The 25,475-nt window shown below is 33.5% G+C and overlaps 1 protein-coding gene and 1 long non-coding RNA gene across 7 annotated transcripts; one reads left to right on the top strand and one right to left on the bottom strand.

Moving 5' to 3' along the window:
- CSN1S1 (casein alpha s1) lies at positions 1-17,306 on the bottom strand. Of its 6 annotated transcripts, none has more exons than XM_061420380.1 (18): positions 17,198-17,306; positions 15,755-15,817; positions 13,765-13,797; positions 12,833-12,871; positions 12,372-12,395; positions 11,925-11,948; positions 11,294-11,317; positions 10,579-10,602; positions 9,056-9,088; positions 8,259-8,282; positions 8,115-8,168; positions 6,548-6,589; positions 5,877-5,900; positions 4,642-4,683; positions 3,723-3,749; positions 2,754-2,777; positions 1,177-1,220; positions 1-386 (listed from the first exon to the last, which is right to left on the bottom strand). In XM_061420380.1, coding segments are annotated over exons 2-18 (534 nt in total). In that variant the 5' UTR covers positions 15,806-15,817; positions 17,198-17,306; the 3' UTR covers positions 1-385. The 6 variants fall into 6 exon arrangements, with proteins under 6 accessions (XP_061276364.1, XP_061276359.1, XP_061276360.1 ...); XM_061420375.1 differs by lacking the exon at positions 1-386 and adding an exon at positions 1,805-1,959 and having other exon boundaries at positions 1,173-1,220; positions 17,198-17,305; XM_061420376.1 differs by lacking the exon at positions 1-386 and adding an exon at positions 1,805-1,959 and having other exon boundaries at positions 1,173-1,220; positions 8,115-8,165; positions 17,198-17,305.
- On the top strand, positions 1,940-24,164 carry LOC133249646 (uncharacterized). Its single transcript, XR_009737040.1, has 2 exons — positions 1,940-2,114; positions 18,628-24,164. It is a non-coding gene; the product is annotated as an uncharacterized LOC133249646 (long non-coding RNA).
- Positions 24,165-25,475: the final 1,311 nt, after the last annotated feature.

The raw sequence follows: 25,475 nt of genomic DNA, 5'->3' as shown, positions 1-25,475 counted from the left end.
TAGTGCCTTAAAATGTAATTTATTGAAAAGAAGAAAGACAAAATCTCAGTTAATGCACACAATTATTTGATATGATGGCACTTACAGGAGAAGTGATTCAAAGGCTTTTAAAACATTTTCCATACAGAAATTTAATGAAGACTTTAATTCCCTTTGACTCAGTGGCCTTTATACCAGCATGATACTACTGGAATTTAGGTAACAAGCTGTTAGGACAATTTCACTTAAGGATGTTACACTATCTAAAATACAGTAGAGAACTCAAGAAGAAAGAGTGCCTTCAATTTGAGATTGCCCTATTCTAAAACAGCAGTTGAAGCCTTTGGATAGAATGGTTTGACATGATAGATGAAAAGACATGTAGAGCATGGAATTTTCAGAACCATCTGTAAACCAAAAAAGAAATATGTGGTTAGTTATGCTGCATGTTTTGAAGGGAGAAGGTACTGTTATGATAAGATACACTTTAATAGTCATTTTCTCTTCATCTTAAGATGAAGTTCACAAAGTTATATGTGTCTCCTGTTACTAACACATACCCACTGCTCCTGATTTTTAAGTTTTACAGGCAATTTATGACTAGGTTGCACTTTCTTTTGCAGTAACAGAAAATATGGCAAAATAATTCAAAGTAAGAACTTCCAAGTACGTCAGACTTTTATTTTCCTTCTTTTGATCTGTTATAAGGGAAGTTTCCACCACTAGAAAGGGAACATACACACACACACACAACTACAAGCTCCTATATAGTAAATTGAAGTACTCAAAACACATCTATGGACATTTAAATCTGTTTTCTTCTTAATAGACAAACACTTGATTTAACTATGTGATGTGTTAAGTATTTCTATTTCAGTGATCATAAAGAATAGGATTCCACTGTTGGGGTCACCAGAATTAGTAACACCCACACTCCTATACTTGTATAAAAATTTCAATATAATAAATTATATTAATTAAAATTAGCTAGTTTTATTGCTACTTAAATTTGATATTACTATAATACAAAAAATGTTGAAGCCAATTTAATTATTGACATTATCTAAGTGTAATGTGTCTAAATATAGCTAGACTAGAGGACCAGCAAAACAACTGTATAGTCTACACGTTGTACTTTTGTACTGAGCTCTCGTATGAAAAGAGGATCAATGATTAGACAAGCAGTTTCCAACTTACCAAAGACCATAATTGTGGAGTCCCTCAGAATTCACTCGACTCTTCTGAAGGAGCAAAAATTGGTAAAATGTGAGTAAGGTATTCAGTAATAAAATTTTGCTAAATCAAAAAATGAGCACTAATTTTCCCAGCAGTATGCTTAATAGATTATTATATTTAATCACCTTCAAGGTTATAAAAACAAGCATCATTATATTATTTCAAGTAAGCAAAAAAAAAAAAAGATCAGGATTTCAAGTTGGGACTTTAGGAATGCCAAAATCTGCAGTTTATCCCCCACAATGCATTCTAATGTATATCATGGATATAATCAAAAGAAAGGCATTTAAAGATTAGCAAAAGTGCAAGGAGGATAAAGTTGTATTTTTACTTTGGAGAGAAAATTTTCCTATTTTCATCAGAATGATTATCACTCATCCTATAGCTAGCACTGCTCCACATGTTCCTGAGTAATGGATTAACATTAGCCATATACCAGAAAGTTATCATCAATTTTCCATTTCAGAAAATTCTAGTATAGGACACTAAGCATTTATGTGTCATGCTTATTCTAAATCTATTTTTATATTATGTTTTCTTTTATTTCCTTTGATAAGGCAACAATATGCAGTCATTTAAAAGAACTTACCACCACAGTGGCATAGTAGTCTTTCCACTGTTCTCAGAGCCAATGGAATTAGGGATGTCAGAGAATGATGGGGCATCAGTGTATTGTGTGCCTAGTGGAACGTAATACCAGGCACCAGATGGATAGGCATCCAGCTGGTAGAATTGTCTGAAAAGCTAGAGAGAAAGACCATTGAAAAAGCAACAGTGTATGAGAAATCAGTTTTGAATCTCTGAAAATGAATCATTGCATTCATTTCAGACATGGCTATTCGCATCACAAGAGATGTTTACTCTGTGAGGAAAACAGAGAAATCAAACTCTTCCCTATGGTAAGTCACAGTAAGGAAATTTTGGAAAGGGCTTTTCTTGGGGTACCTGAGGGGTAATGAATAAATCACTTCTTTAAGATCAATAGTCAGTATTGAACTCTAAGAACCTGCATTACTAACACAGGTCCAGCTATTAAAGTCCAGAGGAAAGTGGTAGTGTGAATTTAATTATTATATAATTTATAAACTCATGGGTTTTTGGACTAGAGAAGGTCATTTTTGCCTTTCTGTTCTATAGTTTAGTTTTCCATGAAGACAATGAGCTCAAAGAAAGGGAGAGTCCTCGTCCCAGAATAATACAGGGATTTCAGAAATGCCAAGAATAAAGAGAAAAGAATTCTTAATTCCTAGCCCAGTGCCCCTTCATAACTATAAGGTTTTGGTGCAAAAACATTATTTCTTTTCTGAAATTTTGGAATAGGTACCTCTGTTAATCTATCATGGCCTTTTATTTGTTTCTGTGTATTAATGTAATTCTTTATATATTCAGGTAGAAAATACATGTTCTTTGATGGAATTAGAAAAACCAAAGAAAGCATTTCAAGTTTTGCTGTGGTTGCCTATCCTAATGATTATAATAAATATGATATCTGAGATTTTCTCTTATTAGTGTTAATATAAAAAATAAAATAAATTCACCTCAGGGTAGAAGTAGGCCAGTTCCTTAAAAGAGAGAGAGGGAAAAATAGTTTTGTGATTCCAACCCAGTTAAATGCCATAATAGACTAAAGTATTACTACCAAATGTTCACATTAAGATTAGAATGATTACCCTCTTTTTTTAAAATTACATGGAAAGGTGAGGATAGTGTACTCTTTAGAACTCAGTGAAGTACATAATTGTCTTTTCTTTTCTCTTACTTTGGCCCATGAGTGAAGAGAGAATTTTAGAAGAAATTGAGAGCGAAATATGATTCATATTAAGGAATAATTATCATAAAATTTATTGATGACTACTGTGTTTTGAATCTTGTTTAATCCCTTATAGATTCATATTTATAAAACCCCATGGTTTTCATTGTATGGTTTATTTTTAAAATTAGCATACTATATGTAAGCTCAATTATCAATGGACCAAAGAAATTGAACTGAATGCAGTTACCACCTTTAAAAGTGAAGACACAAAAAAAACACTGCAAAACTCAAGATATGTGAGTTTTGGAAGACAATGAATTGATAGATTCATATTAATTTCACAAATGAAAGAGCAGGGCTTAGAGAGAAGAACACAGTTTGCCCAAGGTCATAAGATTAGATCTAAGACTGAAAACTCAAGAAGCCCAGACAGTACTGTAGATTAATAAAAAGTCGAATTTGAACGATATGAATAGTTGATTGAGGTTGTTCTAACTTAAAAGTTGACCTGAAGCTCTCTTCACTCAGGGATGGCCATAGAATTGTTCTTTCATTTCCTTTGGCAACTTAGATCTGATCTTTCATAGCAATGCTGGAACCAGCAATGTTAGAGTCCAACACCAGTCAACAACTAAGAAATACTGGCAGAGCACTACTTCTTGATGCAACTAGTAAAATAACTTCTAAAAAACAGTGGTTACCAATAGATAGTTTGGGGCAGTATTAAAATACACACAGACAGACACACACTTACCTGATTCACGCCTATCATAGGTTCTTTCTGGAAAGAAAAAAAAGAGTAGGGGTGATCTTTTAAGGCTGAATAAAACCAAAAAATGTAAGAAGCAAACTTTTTGAAATGCTTTTCATGTTAGAGATCTGGGAATTCACACTAATAATTTTGCCAATTGCATTATCTAGATACTATTTCTTCTAAGACATACGAAACATACACAATCCTCATAAGATTCACCAAATGACAGTAGTGATTGAAATTGGCATAGCTTTTGATAGGAATCAGAATTGTAATAGCAGCACATATTTCACAGTATCTGGTTGTCACCTTAAAAATGAAATCAGAAGCCCCAGGAACACTATTGAATCAATGAAATGCAGGGCAGAGGAAGAATCAGTTTCTATTATATATTACAGATAAATACACTGTACAGATGGAAGGGAAAACAGAACATCAGAAAGGTTTTTTGACAGAAACATTTAATATCTCTCCAGACAGTTTCTTCTAAAGGTTTAAATTAGTATTAATAAATCTCCAAATGGCTTGCTTGAAAGAGCATAATTATGAGTTTGAATTTCCTAAATATCAATTGAATTTAAGAATAAAATCATGGACATAAAGATATAAAATTTAGGAATACCTTAAAAGAGAAATTAACATAACCATGGAAATGAACACTTCATAGTGTTTAGAATTACAAAGGGTGCTGCTGTCAGGGGAGAACGGACAGAATAGAGCAGCTCCCATTCCAAAGAAGAATGACAAATAGTTCTCCTTTCTCAGATTGACTACTACAACTTGTTTCAGAAAGTTGGGAGTGAAAAATAACCACCTGAGAAGAAAGAAGTCTCTTCAAAATTGTGAAGCTATTTAAAAGCAAACATATTTAAACTTTGCAACATATTATCAGTATGTAATTCATTAAGCAAAATATTACCTGTTGGGCATGGATTCCCTCTTTCATACTGTGAAGTCGTTCCTAAATAGAAGGAAATATGTTCTAAGTTACTTAGATATCTTCTGATATAACACATTCATTTTACAATTACCAAGAATATAGCATCATCTGTGAAGATTAGTATAAACTGTATTCTCTGCCAAAATTTTTAAAATTAGCAATATAGCTTTCATTTTCTAACTTTAGAAAAAAATATTCAACTCAATGTTATACTTACTATAATTTGGAAGGATAAAGAATCTATAAGTTTCATATTTGGGGGAAAATAATCCACCAGTTTCCTAGGACTACATATTTTCTGTTCATGACTATTAATCACTTGTTTACATTTTATCTTTTATAAATTTTAAATAAAACATTATCAAATATGGGTAGTAGAAAAACTTCTCCCTTGGATTATATTTATTTCTGTTAAAAAAGAAAGAGGAACACACACTATAAAAACAACACTTGAAGAAAATACTAAGATATTCTAGATTTAATAATCTTATATGGTCATGAATAGCTTCCTCAGAAAGAGAGATCACTTTATTTTAGTACATTGATTTCACTCATGTGTGAATCACAGACATTTGCTAGGCACTTTCATTCACTGGGGGTCTACGCTAAATGCTAGGGACCATCTATGATATAAATAATAATGAATACTATGAGCAGTGAACACTATGAACAATGAACACTAAGAGCAGGACCATATCGTTCTAACACTTATGGAGGTTACTGCCTAATCATATCATAACTAAGGTGCTAAAATATATTATTCATGTAATTTCTTAGATTAGTAATGCTAAGTTTGATTGGGGTACTGATATATCTAAATTTATTTGGCTTCTAAGTCCAAGGCAACAGAAGCAACTTGGAAACTGAAGCAAGAGTGACACTGAGGTCCAAATTAAATTCATTATTGACTTCCTCCTTCCTACAATTGTAACAGAATAAAAATGTGAAAATGTAATTTTGCTAAATTAAGACAAGTCCTTTTCCCTAAAGTCCTAATTAACCAAGCTTATTTGGTATAACTAAAAGAAAAATTTATGGCCTCCCAAGTGAAAAACTATGACACTCAAAAGGACTGATAATAGTGAAGCTGGATTGTGCTAATAGATACTTTTTTGATCTATCCGTACTATCAGCAGATAGTTTATGACTTCATAGTTCAAATGCACATCTTATAGTGCATTTAATATATTTTAAATTTAGTAAATATATCTCACCTCAGCACTATTGGTAACAATTTCCTTAAAAAATAAAAAACATGTATTATTAGTTTTATGACATTAATTTACATTCAAAATAAAAATGCTAATTAACCAGACACATCATAGCTTATCTGTGATTAAACAAAACAAAATCTTCATAATATTGTCAAAGGTCTCATGAACATAGCAAATTTTATAGAGTCTAGGGATTAGGGGAAGGAGAGACTTTATGAACACTTTATTGGACTTGCCACAAGCTAGCCTCAGGGATAACTGAATAGGAGATTGCTCATTCAATATTCAAAACAATGTCAGGAAATGAAAGTAACTATAAAGGAAACGGGTCTAGAGACAATGAGATCAATCAACTTGCCGATTCTTTCTTAGAAAATTTTGACAAAAGCAATTTGAATGTATGGGATCCCTGATTCCTTCTACAGAGTCTACACTGTTTTCTTAAATGGAATGTTTATTTGGCAATGATCTGTGCTTTCACAAGGAGGCATATATATGGAATCACCACTCAGAACTAAATTTGGGAAAATAAATACAGAATAAATTCCAGAGTATAACGAATCATTTGGGAGGCTCTAACATGATTTGATGTAGAATTTAGTCAAAGTAAATTTCATTTAATTATTTTAATTCTGTAGACTTAATTTTGTATTATTATAATAAAATATTACCAGCTGGGGTACTTTGTATTTTTTCAGTCTGAGAAGCTGTTCCTATTCAAAAAGAAAAAATATTGTCAATTTCGTGGATACCATCTATCATAGTATCCCTTTCCCAGGAGTAAATAATGAGAAACTAATAATCTTACTTTAGTGTTGTTTCTACCACAGAGAATTTGGATTAGCCTAATTCTTCTTCTTTGTTTTTAATATTAGAAAAACTACTTTGTTACATTATTTTTAACTTAAAATATATTATAATGCAGTCAGATATAAATAAGTATTCAGTCAATCCTAAAAGAAATCAGTCCTGAATATTCACTGGAAAGACTTTTGCTGAAACTCCAATACTTTGGCCACCTGATTTGAAGAACTGATGCATTGGAAAAGATCTGATTCTGGGAAAGATTGAAGGCAGGAGAGGAGAAGAGGACAGAGGATGAGATGGTTGGATGGCATCACTGAATGGACATGAGCTTGAGCAAGCTTCGGGTGTTGGTCATGGACAGGGAGTCATGGTGTGTTGCGGTCCAGGGGGTCACAAAGAGTTGGACATGACTGAGTGACTGAACTGAACTGAACTGAGGCAGTTTTGATTACAGTGAATATTATATCAGAATTGCTAAGAAAATTGAAAACAGATTTGCTTTCTGTGCAGTGCTTAGTCACCTCAGTTGTACCCAACTCTCTGTGATCCTATGGATATAGCCCTCCAGGCTCCTTTGTTCATGGAATTCTCAAGGTAAGAATACTAGAATGGGTTGCCATGCCCTCCTCCAGGGGATTTTCCCAACCCAGTGATCAAGCAGTCTCCTGCGTTGGTAGAGGGGTTCATTACCACTAGCACCACCTGGGAAGCCCCATTTGTTTTCTGATTTTTGCAAATTAAATCAGAATATTGGATGAAGGGAAAAATGATGTTTCTGATACTAGCCACATTTACCGAGGGCTTACTTTGCAATTCAAAATGGCTCAGACGGTAAACCGTCTGTCTACAGTGCGAGACACCTGGGTTCGATTCCTGGGTCGGGAAAATCCGCTGCAGAAGGAAATGTTGCCTGGAAAATCCCATGAACAGAGGAGCCTGGTAGGCTATAGTCCATGGAGTGGCAAAGAGTCGGACATGACTGAGCGACTTCACTTTACTTTGCACTATGTCTTATTTGTATTAATTGCTTTATATGCTTTAAATATTTATTATTATTTTGTCACTTTGGAACTTAGGTTCTAGACTTACAGCAGATAAGGAAATTGTCTAATACCACATGCTGGTAAAACGTAGAGCTTAGAGTCAAACTCAAGTCTGGTCAAATCTATAGCGTGCCATTTCAATACTGTGTTAATCAGATCTGAAAGTAAACTGTAATACACAATTTGTCAAATGAGAGTATGAATTAAATATCTGTGATTAAAAAAGTTGTCAGTTTTATTTTCAGAAGGGATCAGTTATACTGCTAGAATCTGTTAGACTGCTTACTTTAAGTTTAGCAGATTGAAAAGGAGAGATAATTTATCAATACAACATTCTTGCTCATTCCCTGATACATTGGTTTTTGATTAACTTTTAATAAAATTTTACCAGATAACCCAGGTAACGCTCAGAGGGCACATCTTCCTTTTGAATGTGCTTCTGCTAAAAAATTCAAAAAATAAAAAGTTTAATTAAATTTTAAGATATCCTGGATGATGTTAATATATTTTAAATTTAGTAGATATATCTCACCTCAACACTATTGGGAACAATTTCCTTAAAAAAATAAAAAACATGTATTGTTAGTTTTATGACATTAATTTACATTCAAGATAAAAATGCTAATTAACCAGATACATCATAGCTTATCTGTGGTAAACTGATTTTAGCCACAAATTCCTGAGTAATTTAGATAAGATGAACAGTCAAAGTACATGTTCTCTTTTCTCTTCTCACTACTTTCACCAGGGAAGTTATTCAGAATGTTGGATTGTGAAGTATTCACTTTTAACTGACTTCACAGAAACTCTGCATAATGGAACTGGGTTTATTTTGTAAATTGGATGAAGTTCTGCTCCCAAAGTTTAAGGACTTCATCACCTTGTATGCCTTCTCTTTTTCTCCTCTAGGTTAACAAATAACAAAGGGTTCCAGTGTCTCTTTAACATAGAATTGATTGAGTTCCACAAAGGATATATCATGTTTAAATTTCACAATTTAGAACATAGCCATTATTGTAATTTTCAGTGACAAGATTTAGTTCTACCAAAATCTGGAAAGGAAAAAAAAATTAGAAAAATAATGTTTGGACACCACAGATATACAGATAGGATTATTTGCTCAGAAAGAAATCTATAATTTTGTCTTTGACAAATAATTGTTTTCTTACATTTTGGGGGTTGACAGCCTTGTATGTTAAAATTAGGATAGAGCTGCATACATAGTGCCTTATGCAATGAAACCTTAAGGGACACGTAAACTTTATGGTTCAACAAACTTTCATAAACATTTTCTAATTGGGATATTGAATTAACATAAAAATGGTATACCTCACTTGACGAAATGCTTTCAGCTTCCATTTGCTAAAAGAAAGAAAATCATTGTTACTGCCTCTGAGACTTTTAGAATTAGAAGGAAACTATTCCACACTTTCATACTGGGTTGCTAACTAGTTTTTAGTGAAAACAATTGGGTATAAAAAGATTCAGGGCCAATAAAATTTACTTTTTTTTGGATTGTCAATTTTATTTAAAATATGTTGGAGAGGGGAGTGTAATAACTTACTTTGTAACTTAAAACCTTTTTATTAAAACAAATACAGATACTTTCTTGAGTAGAATGCAAATGCATATGAATTTTTGTGATAAAAATGAAACCTGGAATGAAGAATCCTATTGAGCTGGGCTACCTGAAACCCTGGGTTGAGTTTATATTCCCATATACACTTGGGGCAATTTTGATGTAAATAAATTGGAAATATTAAAAGAGAACAATCAATTTCAGAATGGAACTAAAATTACATGAACTTTTAAAAGTTCTACTCTGTGAAACATTTAGTTTTTTTCCTAAGTCACAGATGTTCATATTTACATATGGATATGATTTCTGTTCCCAAGTACATACTGAGATATTGATTCTAATGTGCAGCAAAATAGTCATCTCTTGGGAAAGTTGAGTAAAAAGTATTGTGGGCTAATGAATATTTTCCCATGTTTTGAGATTAGGTAGCATAGCCCATTGGAGAATGGAATGTAAAACCACTTCAGCATTCTTGCCTTGGGAACCCCATGAAAAGTATGAAAAGGTTAAAAGATATGACACTGAAAGATGAACTCCCCAGGTCAGTAGGTGCCCAACATGTTACTGGAGAAGAGTGGAGGAATCACTAGAGGAAGTCAATCCTGAATATTCATTGGGAGAACTGATGCTAAAGCTGAAGTTGCAATACTTTGACCACCTGATGCAAAGAACCCACTCTTTAGAAAAGACCCTGGTCCTGGGAAAGATTGAGGGCAGGAGGAGACGGGGATGTCAGAGGATGAGATGGTTGGATAGCATCTGAATGGACGTGACTGAATGGACGTGAGTTTGAGCAAGCTCTGGGAGATGGTGAAGGACAGGTAAGCTTGGCATGCTCGTCAATGGGGTCACAGAGTCAGGCATGACTGAGCGACTGAACAACAGCATAGCCCACTGATCCTACATAATTGCTGCAATAGATTCTTTCTGCCCAAAGACCACCCTCAACACACAAGAGAGTGAACTCTTACCCTGGGATGACAGAAACAAGGTTTTAATTTTTTGAGTCGGTTGTTTCATTTTTAAACACTCATGCACATTTTGCTTTTTACTCTTGATTTTAATAAAGAAGCAAAGTTTCTCCTGATCATGTAAATGTCAAATTTACTCTCCTTACTTTAACTTTATCTGGCACAACATTGTACATTCTTGGGTATGATAGCACTGCTTGAGGAGTTCAATCACACAATTGCAGTGGATAGCTTTCTTAAAGCATAGAGCATATCCTATTTATGATATATAAGTGTAGAGTTTATTAAAATAAAGATCTTACCTTAATATCTTCCATGGCTTGATCCTTATGAAAGAAAAGAGAATTAATTTTATTTTTCATGACAAACATTCCAATATAAAATGATAATTACCAAATAAAATGGATGCCAAAGGAAATAGAAATGGGTGGCAATAGTGAAGTGGTAAGGAAAATTAAAAAAAAGCCTACCTACCAGGCTAACTGAAGAATTTTTCTCTTTAATCTGCATTTTAGAGTTCAATAAAAAGTACTGTAGATTTTTCTATGTTTTGATAAATCATTGTAAATATCCTACATTTTCCTTTAACTAGCCTAACTTCTTTTTTTTTAAACTTTGCTTTTGGATGACAAACCAGAGCATTGGATTAAAGATTATGTGATAAATAAAAGTACACAAAGCATTGATTCAATGATGTATAAATATTTAAGCAAAATGAATTTTCTCCATGTAGTATGTTGTGTCCAGTTTCCATGACCATAGCAGTATAGAGAGCAGTGAGACGCTCCATAGAATTTAAGCTCAAAATACTATGTTGGTTTAGTTATCCAGCCAATTTTGGTCAACATACATATTGCATCTTTTTTTCTTTGAATTAGAGATATCTGTTTTAGTTTTGGCCTTAGAGAATTTTCATTCATTTTGATTAGGATACTTAAAGGATATTTGATTAGGATATTTTTTACTTCTTTATTTCCCTTATATTATATTTAATAGTTTTAGAATAAAGAATCTTACCTCAGTTGATTCACTCCCAATATCCTGCCAAGAAAATTTACTTAGTCAGGTATGAAGAATAATTAAGAAGGTGTAAATTTTTAAATACCTGTATGTTTTTTTAATAACAAAGCTATTAAAACTTTGAAAAACAACCTTGATCAAAAACTTGTGTTTAAAGAAAGTAAAAAAATCATTTGTGACTATGTAAAACATTCTTGGAGCAGATATATTGCTTCATGTAGTACTCAATAAAACATTTTTTCTGTTTTGGCAATCAGTGAAAATAGTCTGTCAGTCCATAATTGCACTAATTCATTCTTTTATCCATTCATTCATTTATACTAATGCCTTGTCTCCTCATAGTTGCAAAGTTAAATCAATGAAATCAATATTCAGAATTCTCAGTAGATCTCATCAGTCATTTTGAAAGTTCAAGAAAAGTATAAATGTTACATGAAATTTTTTTTTCTAAAATGTTTTTCATACTGCACAAGCATTTTTTGACATACCACCTTAACAAAGTTTTCTTATTTTCATACGAAAATTTTTCCCTCAAAAATTCTCTTTGTCAAAACCAATAAATTGTAGGTTGCAAAATATGATTTTGAGATAACTTTAAAATAATTTAAATATCATTTATGTTCCTTACCTTGCTCAGTTCATTGACCTTCTCCTTAAGGACAGAAAAGAAGAGAGAAACATGAATGAATGGATATCTATAAGAAATGTATCTTACATTTTGCTGCTGCAAATTAAAAAATAAATATGCTTTTTGTGAATGCACTAATATTTTTTGCAATATTATTTCTTGTATTATCTCCTTGCTAAGTTTTCTTTATTTAAGCTGTCAGTTCATTACTGTGCGCTTAAAAATATTTAAAAAATTTTGTTCCAGTAAATTTGACTATTATTATCTTTCATCTTATTTAAGTCATAGTTCTGAGTTATCTTCATCTCTCTGTCTGGTTCAATAATCTAATAATAATCTAAGTGATTTTTTCACAAAAAGGCAATAAAGAATTGGCATAACACCATAAATAACATAGAATAAAATGCTTTGTTAATTCTGCAGTATATTCTGTTCAGAATTTCTTACCTTTCCAAACACTTCTGGAAAAGGCTACAAGGGAAAAAGATTATATTAAAAATCATTCAGGCTAAATTGGGTTGCCTATCAAATCTTTTAAATACTGGTCTTGAAATAAAATTTCTATTTGTGTTCTATTTGACAATTCAGTCATGAAATTACAGAAGACACAACACATCCAGGGTATTGTAGAGATAAAACATTCCATCATAATGAGAATGGAAATTGTAAAGTTTACATAGATTATGCACAAAACATCGTAAGTGTTTTACAGAGAGTCAAATGTATAGGTACAGATTAATATTTAAAGCAGCTTTTTAATATTTGCATATATAATTTCAATATTCTTTGTGGTTGCTTGGGTGAGTAAATGAAAATATTTGACCAAGTGAAAAAATGTTTGTAAATAGAAATTGAGTTGATTTTTCCAGAAAAATACATTTGTCATTGAAGAAGTAGATAATACTTACTGCCACAAAAAACCTGAGTAAATTTTCATTGAGGACTTCCTGTAGGAATTAAATTGTGAATTGTACAGGTGAAAAACACAGTCAGAAAAGGAGAATGTTTTTCCATTTGAACACAAATTCTCCATTTATTTAGGTAAACCAAAATATTTCTTAGGTAAAATAAGAGATAATTAGTTTCAGTTTTATGATTTTATTTTAAAATCTGAAAGAGACACCATATTTGGTTCCTTCTTTACCAGGCCTATAGGTTTAGTCAGTTCATACTTATCAAATGTCAAAGGAGGAATTAAACAGGAATGTAATGAAAACAGAGAAGTGAGAGGGTAATCAACTATCTGAGTATCTGGATACAATTGAAATGAATGTATACAAATGAAAATTGAAATGAAGAAGATATTCAGTATTTATCATAGCTAACTGAAAGAGAAATTAGTTGGGGTAAAGAAAGAACCTTATCTCTCTGCTGTCTGGCTCATTCTGTAAAGATTAAAAAATGAACTGAGCAGTGGATAGGGTGGAAGATTAATTACTCTTGTAAAAGTGTGTGATAGAGTATCTAATTTAATACTCAGTGTGTAAATTGAGATCAAGTTGTAAATCATATGTTTGAGTGCAAGGAGAAGAGATAGAAAGAATCAATAATACAGTAAAATAGACCACATATACATATTCTGTTTAACTACTGCTCTTGCATAATAAAATTTTTATTAATCATAAATATGTAAGTCCAAATGCCCTCTTCTCTAAAAAGGTTTGTGAGAGCAGATCAATATTCAGCTCAATAGTTGAAGATATTACACCTCAGTGAATGTGAAACTGGCTGTTTTCTAGAGAAGGAAGGAATGAGACTACAATATATATATTAGCAATTTATCATCACTTAAGTTACACAATTTACAGTGAGTTCTTGGAACATAGAATAGAACACTTACTTGAGGGAGTCCTTGGTGCTTGATAGGATGTTTCTGTTAAAAAAAAAATTGCAAGAATCGTAAAACCAAAAGCACTCAAAATACAATAATAATAATATCACAAGGCACATGTAATACTATACATTTAATAGTGCTGTTTAAGAAGTTTGTATTTTAACAGCTAAATTTGACACCAAGTTCCCCTGGGAGGGAAAAAAAATTTATTGACAAAAATCAAGAAAAGTAAATTATCTTCTGTTTTTAGAATATGGTGGAGAAAAGTATATAAAAAGACAAAAGATAATCTGAAATACTGTTTGTCTGGATTTTATTTTTTATCATAAATTAAATTATATAAAATTTTAACTCAATCTGCATTTTAACTGTGGGAACAAGATTTATGTTTGTTAAATGTTAGCATTAAAAAATGATGTTTTCTTTGGAAAAGGATTAAAGAATCTGTTTGCTGGGGGATCTATATCTGTTTCACTGATAAAAGGAAAAGATATGGACTACTCCAATGACACATTTCTGAAGAACTTGGATCCTTTTTTTGTAACTTACTGTCAGATATTTCCTTCTTTTGATGCTTAGGGTTTAGCACAGACAGAACTCTATTGGTTAAGAAGCTGGATTATTAGTGATCCTTCATTATTTACAATTTAGAAAATAAGAGTTTAACAATAGAATATCTCAGCATTTCAGAAACTTTTTCATCTGTATTTGATAGTTTGAGTGTCCAAATATCCAAAACTATTATCTTATTTGAATCACTTTCTTGTCAGTTGATTCCTATTTATTTATTTATCATTATCTAGAGGTCACAACGGAGAAGGCAATGGCACCTCACTCCAGTACTCTTGCCTGGAAAATCCCATGGACAGAGGAGCCTGGTGGGCTGCAGTCCATGGGGTCGCTAAGAGTCAGACATGACTTAGCGACTTCACTTTCCCTTCTCACATTTCATGCATTGGAGAAGGAAATGGTAACCCACTCCAGTGTTCTTGCCTGGAGAATCCCAGGGACGGGGGGAGCCTTGTGGGCTGCCGTCTATGGGGTCGCACAGAGTCAGACACGACTGAAGCGACTTAGCAGCAGAGGTCACAAAGGAACAGAATAACTTTTTGTTTCACATTAATAACTGAATTTGTTTTTTGAGAAGAAACTTAAGTTACTTTACATTATCTAGTTTTTCTTTCTACAAGGACCAAATTATTAGATCTTTGAATCAGCTGAATGAGCCAAACTTTCTGTACCTTGGGAAATATTGGTTGGCATGAGCCATCTCAAATGAGGGTTTGATTTAGGTTCCAAAAATGGATACACTGGAATATAGGGCTTAATAGTATATTTGGTTGGAGAAGGCAATGGCAACCCACTCCAGTACTCTTGCCTGGAAAATCCCATGGATGGAGGAGCCTGGCAGTCCATGGGGTTGCTAGGAGTCGGACACGACTGAGAGACTTCACTTTCACTTTTCACTTTCATGCATTGGAGAAGGAAATGGCAACCCACTCCAGTGTTCTTGCCTGGAGAATCCCAGGGATGGCAGAGCCTGGTGGGCTGCCATCTATGGTGTCGCACAGAGTCGGACACGACTGAAGTGACTTAGCAGCAGCAGCAGTATATTTGGTAATACAATATTGGATATATATATGTTTACAAATATGTTAAGCCTATAATGGACCCAGGCAAAGAGACTAGTTACCTTCTTTGATGCTCTTTATTGTATTGTTAATTACCTTATTTCTTTTTTTTTTAAATTTTTAATTGTGAGGTGTTTATATTTCAAGTTAGAAATTTTATTTAGAGTTAAGTTTGAATAAACTAAATAATAATGATCAAAATGTGGATTACCATAGCTTTAATATCAACACTTTAATAGCTAATTAGAGACCATCAAATTCTTTACAACTACAATATCTTGCACTTGATGAGACTTGCATCAAATTGCATTTGAGATGACTTCAAACAAGAATCTAGAATCTTCTAAATTCTCTACTGTACTCACAGGCCTGGCAAGAGCAACAGCCACAAGACAGGTAAGGATGAAAAGTTTCATGGTTGTCAAGATCTATGTAAGAAAATAAAATAGTTAGGTCTTATAATAAAATTTGATTCATGAAAAAAAATTCTTGATTTTTCCAACGAAGGAGTATATTATGATAAAAGTTGTTTCACTTGAAAGTAATATTTTTATTCATTTAGTTTTTAATTTTGCTCTTCAATATAAATATTTACCATTCAAATTATTTTGCTTAGTGCTTATGTAAGATAAGAAATACCAATATCTTACTACACTTTAAAGTAAAGCATTTGATCCTGAAAGTAATAGTAGGGTTTTGTCAGAGGAATAGAGAAGCATCAATATTTAAATATTACAAATTTTAAAATACTACAATAAAAATTAAAAAGAAATTTCCTCTTAGATCATTGGATTTGTTAAAATTGATAAACTAAAACCCACTGGTAAATTACATTTAATATCTGTAATTTTTTTAAATGTCTTTATCCTTTAGCCTGCTCTTTCAGAGTCTTCATGAAAAACATTGTTTGTGCATTATGTAGAAACTATTAACCTTCATTAAATTTTTAAAAGGATCTAGCTATTACTTAATTTTGCTGGTTGATATATCCATGACATGACTGTATGAAGATGATTAAACAGAATCATAAGTCAAACATATCATGTTTGACTCCTAGAGTTCCGTTAAATTGCAAGACCCCAAAATACATACATTTATATGTGCTGGAAAAATGCGTTTCAGATACATAAGAAAAATTAGATTATACATGAAATTTGTTTATACCTTAGTCAGCAAACTAATGACAGGTTATTTTATATAGGCTGCTTCAGTTTACAAACTGTAGAATCTACCTGCATTTGTTAAAAAAGACATATTTATAGGCCCCAAATGAGTTTACTGTTTTCATATATTTGTATCCTTACAAATATCCAAATTTAATCATCTTTATAAAAGTAGTCATTTATATCTAATTGTCTATCATTGACGTTTCCTTTATAAAATTAATTTTATTAACCTAATTACACAAAATAAAAATGGCCTTGAAATATTCTACCAGAAATGTTATTTCTATGAAAACAAAAATATTATAAATTATTCTGTATGACAACTTTTTACAGAATTTGACAAAAATGATTCAAATTATTTTACCATAAATCTATACTGAAGTTATGTATCTACATTTTCAGTATATAAGAATTTCGTTTAAAAATGATCAATTTGGTCTTTATAAAAGTATTTAATTTTTCACCTATAGCTCTGAGATAGATAGTATCAACATTTGCAAATATATTTTTAAGCTAACAGTATATCATAGGAAAGTACCAATACTTGCAATCACATAGAAAAGTTACAACTGCGTATTAGTGAAGAATGAAAGATGAGACAGAGGAAAATCATAGAAATTTTGTTATATGTATACATAATACCTTGAACCCAAGACTGGGAAGAAGCAGCAAGCTGGGTTGATGATCAAGGTGATGGCAGACTTTTGCTTCCAAGCTATTTAAACCTACTGATTAGTAAAATGCTAATTTTGTGGTTTCAGTTTAACCAATAGGTTTATTTAAATTCTAAGAATTCTCTCACATAGGAAATCAATGTTCTGTTCAGTTCCTCTCCCAAGAAATTCTAAGGAGAGTTTACAACAAAGAAGTGACTCATTATACAGGAAATGGAATGGCATTGTTCTAAATTAACAAACAAAAAAAAACCCCAACAAAACCCTAGATTTATGGTTATTATGAGAACATGCATTTATTATATCAATAAAATTTCCTTTGTAACCTTTGAAAAATTCAATACCTGTAAAGGAAATTCTTGGGACAAAATGGGGTCTTCAAAATTTTTCAATTTTTATTAACATACAAGACCATGAGAAGAATTCATTATTTATTTCACCTTTTAAAACTCAGTTAATCCATATTATTTATTATAGTTATTTACCTTGTGAAATAAGTTACATTATATGTGGTCTAATCTTTTTCCTGCAAAAAGAAAATACAATTATTGTATAAACTTTGGTGGCATTTTAATTATACCACCAAGCTATTTTTTGTTCATTTTGGGTGTACTAGTTGTGGTAACTAGTTCATTCATTCTGGTATAAATTGTTGTTGTTTAGTTTCTAAGTCGTGTCCAGTTCTTTGTGACCCCCATGGACTGCAGGCTGCCAGTCTCCTCTGTCCATGGGATTTCCCAAGTAATAATACTGGAGTGGGTTGCCATTTCCTTCTGCAGGGTATCTTCCCTACCCGGGAGTCAAACTCACGTCTCCTGCATTGGTAGGAGGATTCTCATTACAGATTATTTAATTAAAATTAATAGTTATTCAAGAATTATAATTTTTAAATATTGCAAAAAATAAACCATAACTCTGATTTTCCATCTTTTAAAGTAAACAAGTAAAAGAAAAAAATTCCTATCTCTCCAATTCTTAATTGTACTCCTAGAATTAACTGGCATTATACATTGTAGAAAAATATTATGTTCTAAAAAATAATCTATACAAGTGAGAGCTTTAAAAACTTGTTGATTGCAACTCATTGTTTATAAGAAAGGAATCATATTATATACTTTAAAAAATCTATAGTGATATTTTCAGTGTATTCACAGTTATATGACAGGAACATTATTTTGTATTAAAAGAAATTTCAAAACTGTTCAGGCTGTCCACTTTGAAGATAGAAAAGACTATAATTTCCCATATTGAAGTTTTCTTTAGATATTATCTTCCTTACTGTCTGTTTCACATCAATTTCAACAAGATACTAATGTTTTCTATTCACTCTAATTTATTCAAGGAGCTGAGAACAAAAATGCTTGCTGCATTGTAATACTCTACTTTTGTCTTTCCCAGGAGTGTATCCGGACTTTCCAGGTGGCACTAGTGGTAAAGAACCTGCCTGCCAATGCAGGAAACATTAGAGATGCAGGTTCAATATCTGGGTTGGGAAGATCCCCTGGTGGAGGAAATGGCAACCCACTCCATTGTTCTTGCCTGGAGAATCCCATGGACAGAGGAACCTGGCAGACGACAGTCCACTGGGTCGCAAAGAGTTGGACGTGACTGAAATGACTTAGCACGCACCCAAAGGAGTGTATCCACCACAATTTGCAAACATCAGTCCTTTGACACTCATCCTTCTTCATAGTCCAATTCTCACATCTGTACATGGCTACTGGAAAAACCATAGCTTTGACTATAAAGACACTTATCAGTAAAGTGATGTCACTGCTTTTTAATATGTTGTCTAGGTTTTTCAGAACTTTCTTTTCAAGGAGCAAGCGTCCTTTAATTTCATGGCTATAATCACTGTCTGCAGTGATTTTGAGTCCAAGAAAATAAAATCTGACACTACTTCCACCTTCTCCCCCTCCCCTACTATTTTCCATGAAGTGATGGGGCAGTATGCTATGAACTTAGTTTTTTGAACATTGAGTTTTAAGCTGTAGATGAGAGACTACACAACTGTGGCTATCTGGGTCATTAAGACCTTTTAAATACAGTTCTTCTGTAATACTATTCTTGCCACCTCTTCTTAATTTCTTCTGCTTCTGTTAAGTCCTTTTTATTTCTCTCCTTTTTCATGCCCATCTGGGTTGGGAAGATCCCTGGTGGAAGGTCTTGGGAAGTGGGAAATATTCCCTTGTGAAATATTCCCATGACGGCTGTAGTTTTCTTGAAGAGATCTCTAGTCTTTCTCATTCTATTGTTTTCCTCTACTTCTTTGCATTATTCATTTAGAAGGCCTTCTCATTCTCTCTTGCTATTTTCTGGAACTCTGCATTCAGTTGGGTATAGCTTTCCCTTTCTCCTTTGTCTTTGTCTTTTGCTTCTCTTTCTTTTCTTTTTCTCTTTTCTTTCTTCTTTTCTCAACTATTTGTAAAGCCTTCTCAGATAACCACTTTAACTTCTGGATTTCCACCCACCCCCCCTTTGGAATAGTGTTGGTCACTGCCTCCTGTACAATGTAATAGCCAGATCTAGTCCTTTGAATCTATTCATCACCTCTACTGTATAATCATAAGGGATTTGATTTAGGTCATAGTTGAATTGTCCATTGGTTTTCTCCATTTTCTTTTTAAGCCTGAATTTTGCAATAAGGAGCTCAAGATCTTAGCCACAGTCAGCTCCAGGTCTTATTTTTTACTGACTATATAGAGTCTCTCCATCTTTGGCTGCAAAGAATATAATCTATCCAATTTCAGTGTTGATCATCTGCTGATGTCCATGTACAGAGTCATCTCGTGTTGGTGGAAGAGGGTATTCACTATGACCAATGTGTTCTCTTGACAAAACTGTTAGCCTTTGACTTGCTTCATTTTTAACTCCAAAGCAAAATTTCCTGTTACTCCAAGTATTTCTTGACTTTCTACTTTTGCATTCCAATCCCCTATGATGAAAAGGATATTGATTTATTTATTTGGTGTCAGTTCTAGAAGGTCTCGTAGGTCTTTGTAGACCAGGTCATCTTCAGCATCAACAGCGTGAATGGTTGGGACACTTGGATTACTGTGATGTTGAATGGTTTGCCTTGGAAACAAATGGAGATCATTCTATTGTTTTTGAGATTGCATCCAAGCACTGCATTTCAGATTCTTTTTTTGACTATGAGGACTACTCTATTTCTTCTAAGGGATTCTTGCCCACAGTAATAGATATAATGGTAATCTGAATTAAATTGCCCATTCCTGCCAATTTTAGTTCACTGATTTCTTTCCTGCTTGACCATATCCAACTTGCCTTAATTCATGAACCTAACATTCTAAGTTCCTAATCAATACTGTTCTTTACAGCATTGGACTTTACTTTCATCACCAGACACAACCAGTCATTTCTGCTTTGGCCCACCTGCTTCATCCTTTCTGGAGCTATTAGTAACTGCCCTCTGCTCTTCCCTAGTAGCATATCGGACATCTTCTGACTTGGGGAGCTCGTCTTCTGGTGTCGTATCTTTTTGCCTTTTCATACTATTCATGGGATTCTCATGGTAAGAATATTGCAGTGGTTTGCCATTCCCTCCTCCAGTGGACCACATTTTGTCAGAATTCTTCAGTATGACTTGACCATTTTGGGGAGGCTTGTATGACATGACTCATAGCTTCATTGAGTTACTCAAGGCTCTTCACCACAACAAATTTGTGATCCGTGAAAGGGATTGTAGATTTATATAATGCCAAATCATGCAAAATGTTAGCCTACATTTATTTGATTTATATTGATATTTTCAATTTGCTTTATCACTTAAAATTCTTCACTTCCAACTACTAAACAAGGCTTAAATTTGAGACACATATTTAGACTATTTGTAGTCAAATGGGCCTTTGCCTTGTGAATAAAGAAAAATATTAATTTTCTGATGTAACAGTCATACATAGGGTGACCATAAAGTTGGTCATCTAACATTGATCATTTATAATAGTAAAAGGGTCTACTCTTAATAATTATAACAAAACAATAGATATAGATTGGACTAATTTAAGAGCTCAAGGGCATAGATACTCTAGTGATATCACAACCTGTTTTGAAAATCCAACAAAATCCCTAAAGAAATGAAACCAGAAATAGACTGGGTAAGGGAGAACTAAGCTTTCTTGACTTTCAAATTTCAATAATGAAAAAAAAATTAAACTTACTAGATTTAAACTTATTAGAAAAATTAGCACACAAAAAAACCATTATTAGTAATAAACATAGATTTTTGAAAAACAAAACTATGAGTTAAGAGACACACTATCCCCTGCAAGATTATGTACATTGTTGCTAAATATTCTAGTCCAGATCCAAACCTCTTTGGAGGACTGACTTTGTTTGAGACAGTGAAAAATTCAGAATTTGAAGTTTCAAACTGGTTTGTCAAAGTTCTCCCAGGAACATTTGACTGATTAGTCTTCTAGGAAAGTGTTGCTTAATTGTATAACAAACAGTCAACCTTCCAGAAGGAAAGTTACTGAGAAATGTGAAAGATATTTCTGTTTTTCTCTAGAAATCCATATGCCATTTGGAATCTAAGAAAAGATACACAATAAGATCATTAATGATTACTCTTAGATATTGTATAAATAGAATTTTAGTATCCAGAACTAAAACAAAGCTCTTTTCAGGAAGTTTTATATTCTGAATATATGATAGTACTGGAAAAGTGGAACCTATGATAGATTTTATATTTGGATTTAAAACAATGTCCTTTTTAACTTGATACTCTGTCAATTGGTCTTTGGAAATCTTAAGTGAGCACTGTTTAAGTAAAGAGGTAGAATGTAGTGGTTGCAAGACAATGCTTCAAGGTCAAATTGTAAGTTTAATTTCTGGCTTTCAATGACCAGCAGTGTAATTTTGCAACCTCATTTTGTCTCTATGTTCCCATCTGTTTAGTAATACCCACTTCCTATGTGGTTGAGAGGAAAAAGGTCACACACTTAGAAGAGTGCCTGAAATAAAATATAAGAAATTAAAAAAAAAAAAAAGGCTTCAGCAGTACATGAACCATGAACTTCCAGATGTTCCAGCTGGTTTTAGAAAAGGCAGAGGAACCAGAGATCAAATTGCCAACACCCGCTGGATCATCGAAAAAGCAAGAGAGTTCCAGAAAAACATCTATTTCTGCTTTACTGACTATGCCAAAACCTTTCACTGTGTGGATCACAATAAACTGTGGAAAGTTCTGAAAGAGATAGGAATACCAGGCCACCTGCCCTGCCTCTTGAGAAAACTGTATGCAGGTCAGGAAGCAACAGTTAAAACTGGAGATGGAACAACAGACTGGTTTCCAAATAGGAAAAGGAGTACGTCAAGGCTGTATATTGTCACCCTGCTTATTTAACTTATATGCAGAGTACATCATGAGAAACGCTGGGCTGGAAGAAGCACAAGCTGGAATCAAGATTGCTGGCAGAAATACCAATAACCTCAGATATGCAGATGGTATCACCCTTATGGCAGAAAGTGAAGAACTAAAGAGCTTCTTGATGAAAGTGAAAGAGGAGAGTGAAAAAGGTGGCTTAAAGCTCAACATTCAGAAAACTAAGATCATGGCATCTGGTCCCATCACTTCATGGCAAATAGATGGGGAAACAGTGGACACAGTGGCTGACTTTATTTTTCTGGGCTCCAAAATCACTGCAGATGGTGATTGCAGCCATAAAATTAAGATGCTTACTCCTTGTAAGGAAAGTTATGACCAACCTAGACAGCATATTAAAAAGCAGAGACATTACTTTGTCAAGAAAGGTCCATCTAGTCAGGGCTATGGTTTTTCCAGTAGTCACGTATGGATGTGAGAGTTGGACTATAAAGAAGGCTGAGCACCGAAGAATTGATGGTTTTGAACTATAGTGTTGGAGAAGACTCTTGAGAGTCCCTTGGACTGCAAGGAGATCCAACCAGTCCATCCTAAAGGCGATCAGTCCTGGGTGTTCATTGGAGGGACTGATGTTGAAGCTGAAACTACAATACTTTGGCTACCTGATGCGAAGAGTTGACTCATTGGAAAAGACCCTGATGCTGGGAAAGACTGAGGGCAGGAGAAGAAGGAGACGACAGAGGATGAGATGGTTGGATGGCATCACCGACTCGATGAACATGGGTTTATGTGGACTCCGGGAGTTGGTGATGGACAGGGAGGCCTGGCGTGCTGTGGTTCATGGTGTCGCAAAGAGTCAGACAGGACTGAGCGACTGAACTGAAATAAAATAAGTACTCATTTAAAATTATCCATTATTAGAACACGATCTTTGAAGAATTCCATCTAACTATTTTGTGCCCAAATTATTTTCCTACTTCATGGACTTGCTAACTTTTGAGAATTTATGAATTATATTTTTATATTTATATATGCATTGAAAATGTACAGAAAGGTAAAGACAAAATTTCTAATAGTGACCACAATTGAAGAAAACCTGGAATGGAATATGAAAGGGGAATTGAAAGGAGAACTTTTTAGTTTTATTAATGAGATTTTTTGTTAATGAAATCTTACACAATTTGATATTTACACAGAATAGTGAACTAAAACAGTGCTTATTAAACTTTAATGTGTTTATGAATCACTAAGATATCATGTTAAAAATCAGATTCAGATCTAGTAGATCTGAGGTATATCCTCTGTTTCTGCATTTTTAACGAGTTCTCAAGTGATAGCACTGCTGGGAATCTATGTGACACACTTTGAGTAGCTAGGAACTGAGAGATTTGAATATGTAAGGTGTAGTCCTCTCTTTTAAACTTACTCAATAATGAAAGTTTGTACACAAAATACCACTGAGAAATACCTAAAAGCTTGAAAATTGTAACAATGTATAGAAATAATAATTACATTAAAAATATTGAGTTGTGTTTCCATGAAAGTATTCACCTTTATATCAGTGTCTAAAATAAAGCATTTCCTTATCCAACCCCAGATTCTTTCTGTAAGCAGGATATCACTCAAGTAACAGTTTATCTGTCTATGTTGTACTAACATCACCACTCTCCTTTTACCTCCAGCCAAAAGTTCATTCATTTTGCACTAACAAGGCATCTACCTACCTAAGAGACTTGGGAAAAAATGGACTAAAATTTAACTGTGTTAACTAAATGCTACCTAATGAGTTCTTTCTGAAAGACTGTATTTTGGTGGGTAAAGAGATTTTACCTATCATGAATATCTCTTCTGACTTGACAAAATGTGGTTTTCATGACTGATAAATCTTCCTAGCTCTAGTCATTGGTTGTCCATGTTTAACAGTGTTAATATGAAGATATAATGTATTTAACATGCCTTACTAACTTCAGGAGATCAGCCCTGGGATTTCTTTGGAAGGAATGATGCTGAAGCTGAAACTCCAGTACTTTGGCCACCTCATGCGAAGAGTTGACTCATTGGGAAAGAGTCTGATGCTGGGAGGGATTGGGAGCAGGAGGAGAAGGGGACGACAGAGGATGAGATGGCTGGATGGCATCACTGACTCGATGGACCTGAGTCTGAGTGAACTCTGGGAGTTGGTGATGGACAGGGAGGCCTGGTGTGCTGCGATTCATGGGGTTGCAAAGAGTTGGACACGACTGAGTGACTGAACTGAACTGAACTGAACTAACTCCAGGAGATAGTAAAGGACAGGGAAGCCTGAAGTGCTTCAGTTCACGAGGTCACAAAGTGTGAGACATGAATTAACAACTGAACAACAGTAACAACTAGCTATCAAAACTAGCTATCTTATCCTATCAGATGGGATAATAAACCATCCTTCTGTAAAATGGAATATATGCATTTATTAATCAATTTTTATAGTTCTTTGCATTGTCTAAAATCTTCTTTTAATTATGAATCCATTTACTCTTCATAAGAATTGTGTAGTGAGGGGAAAGCAGAAGTTATACTTTCTTTTGTAGATAAGGAAACCAAACCATCTGTAAGTTAAGTGAATTAACTTCTGTACAAGGTCTTGCATCTGCTAACAAGGAAAGGATGACTCAGATCTTCCAAAACCAAAACCTATGCTCTTTCTAATATACCCTGATGCTCATTCTTTTACTCAACAAAAATGCTTAATATATGCAAGATGTTGTACCTTTAGATAAATAATGAAGAATGCAACATTCTAGCAAGTGGAGAATGCCTAAAACGAGTAAAAGGTGAACTGATTTAAGCCATCAGGGGTAGTGTTAGAGTAAGAGGAACTAGTGGTATAAAAAGGACTCACATTGTTAAAGACAAACTTTACAAT

The sequence above is a fragment of the Bos javanicus genome, chromosome 6, assembly GCF_032452875.1.
Source record: "Bos javanicus breed banteng chromosome 6, ARS-OSU_banteng_1.0, whole genome shotgun sequence".
Classification (NCBI taxonomy): Eukaryota; Metazoa; Chordata; class Mammalia; order Artiodactyla; family Bovidae; genus Bos; species Bos javanicus.
Note: the sequence above shows the minus strand (reverse complement) of the source record. Positions and strands in the feature narration are given on the sequence as shown.

Bases quoted from the DNA above. Each gene is read 5' to 3' on its own strand.
- CSN1S1 (XM_061420375.1), bottom strand. From the start codon at position 15,805: ATGAAACTTTTCATCCTTACCTGTCTTGTGGCTGTTGCTCTTGCCAGG. The intron at 12,396-12,832 runs GTAAGTATTATC...TTTCCCTTGTAG, and splicing joins TACTCAGGTTTTTTGTGGCA to CCTTTTCCAGAAGTGTTTGG. The intron at 11,318-11,924 runs GTAAGGAACATA...TTTTCTTGGCAG, and splicing joins AGGTCAATGAACTGAGCAAG to GATATTGGGAGTGAATCAAC.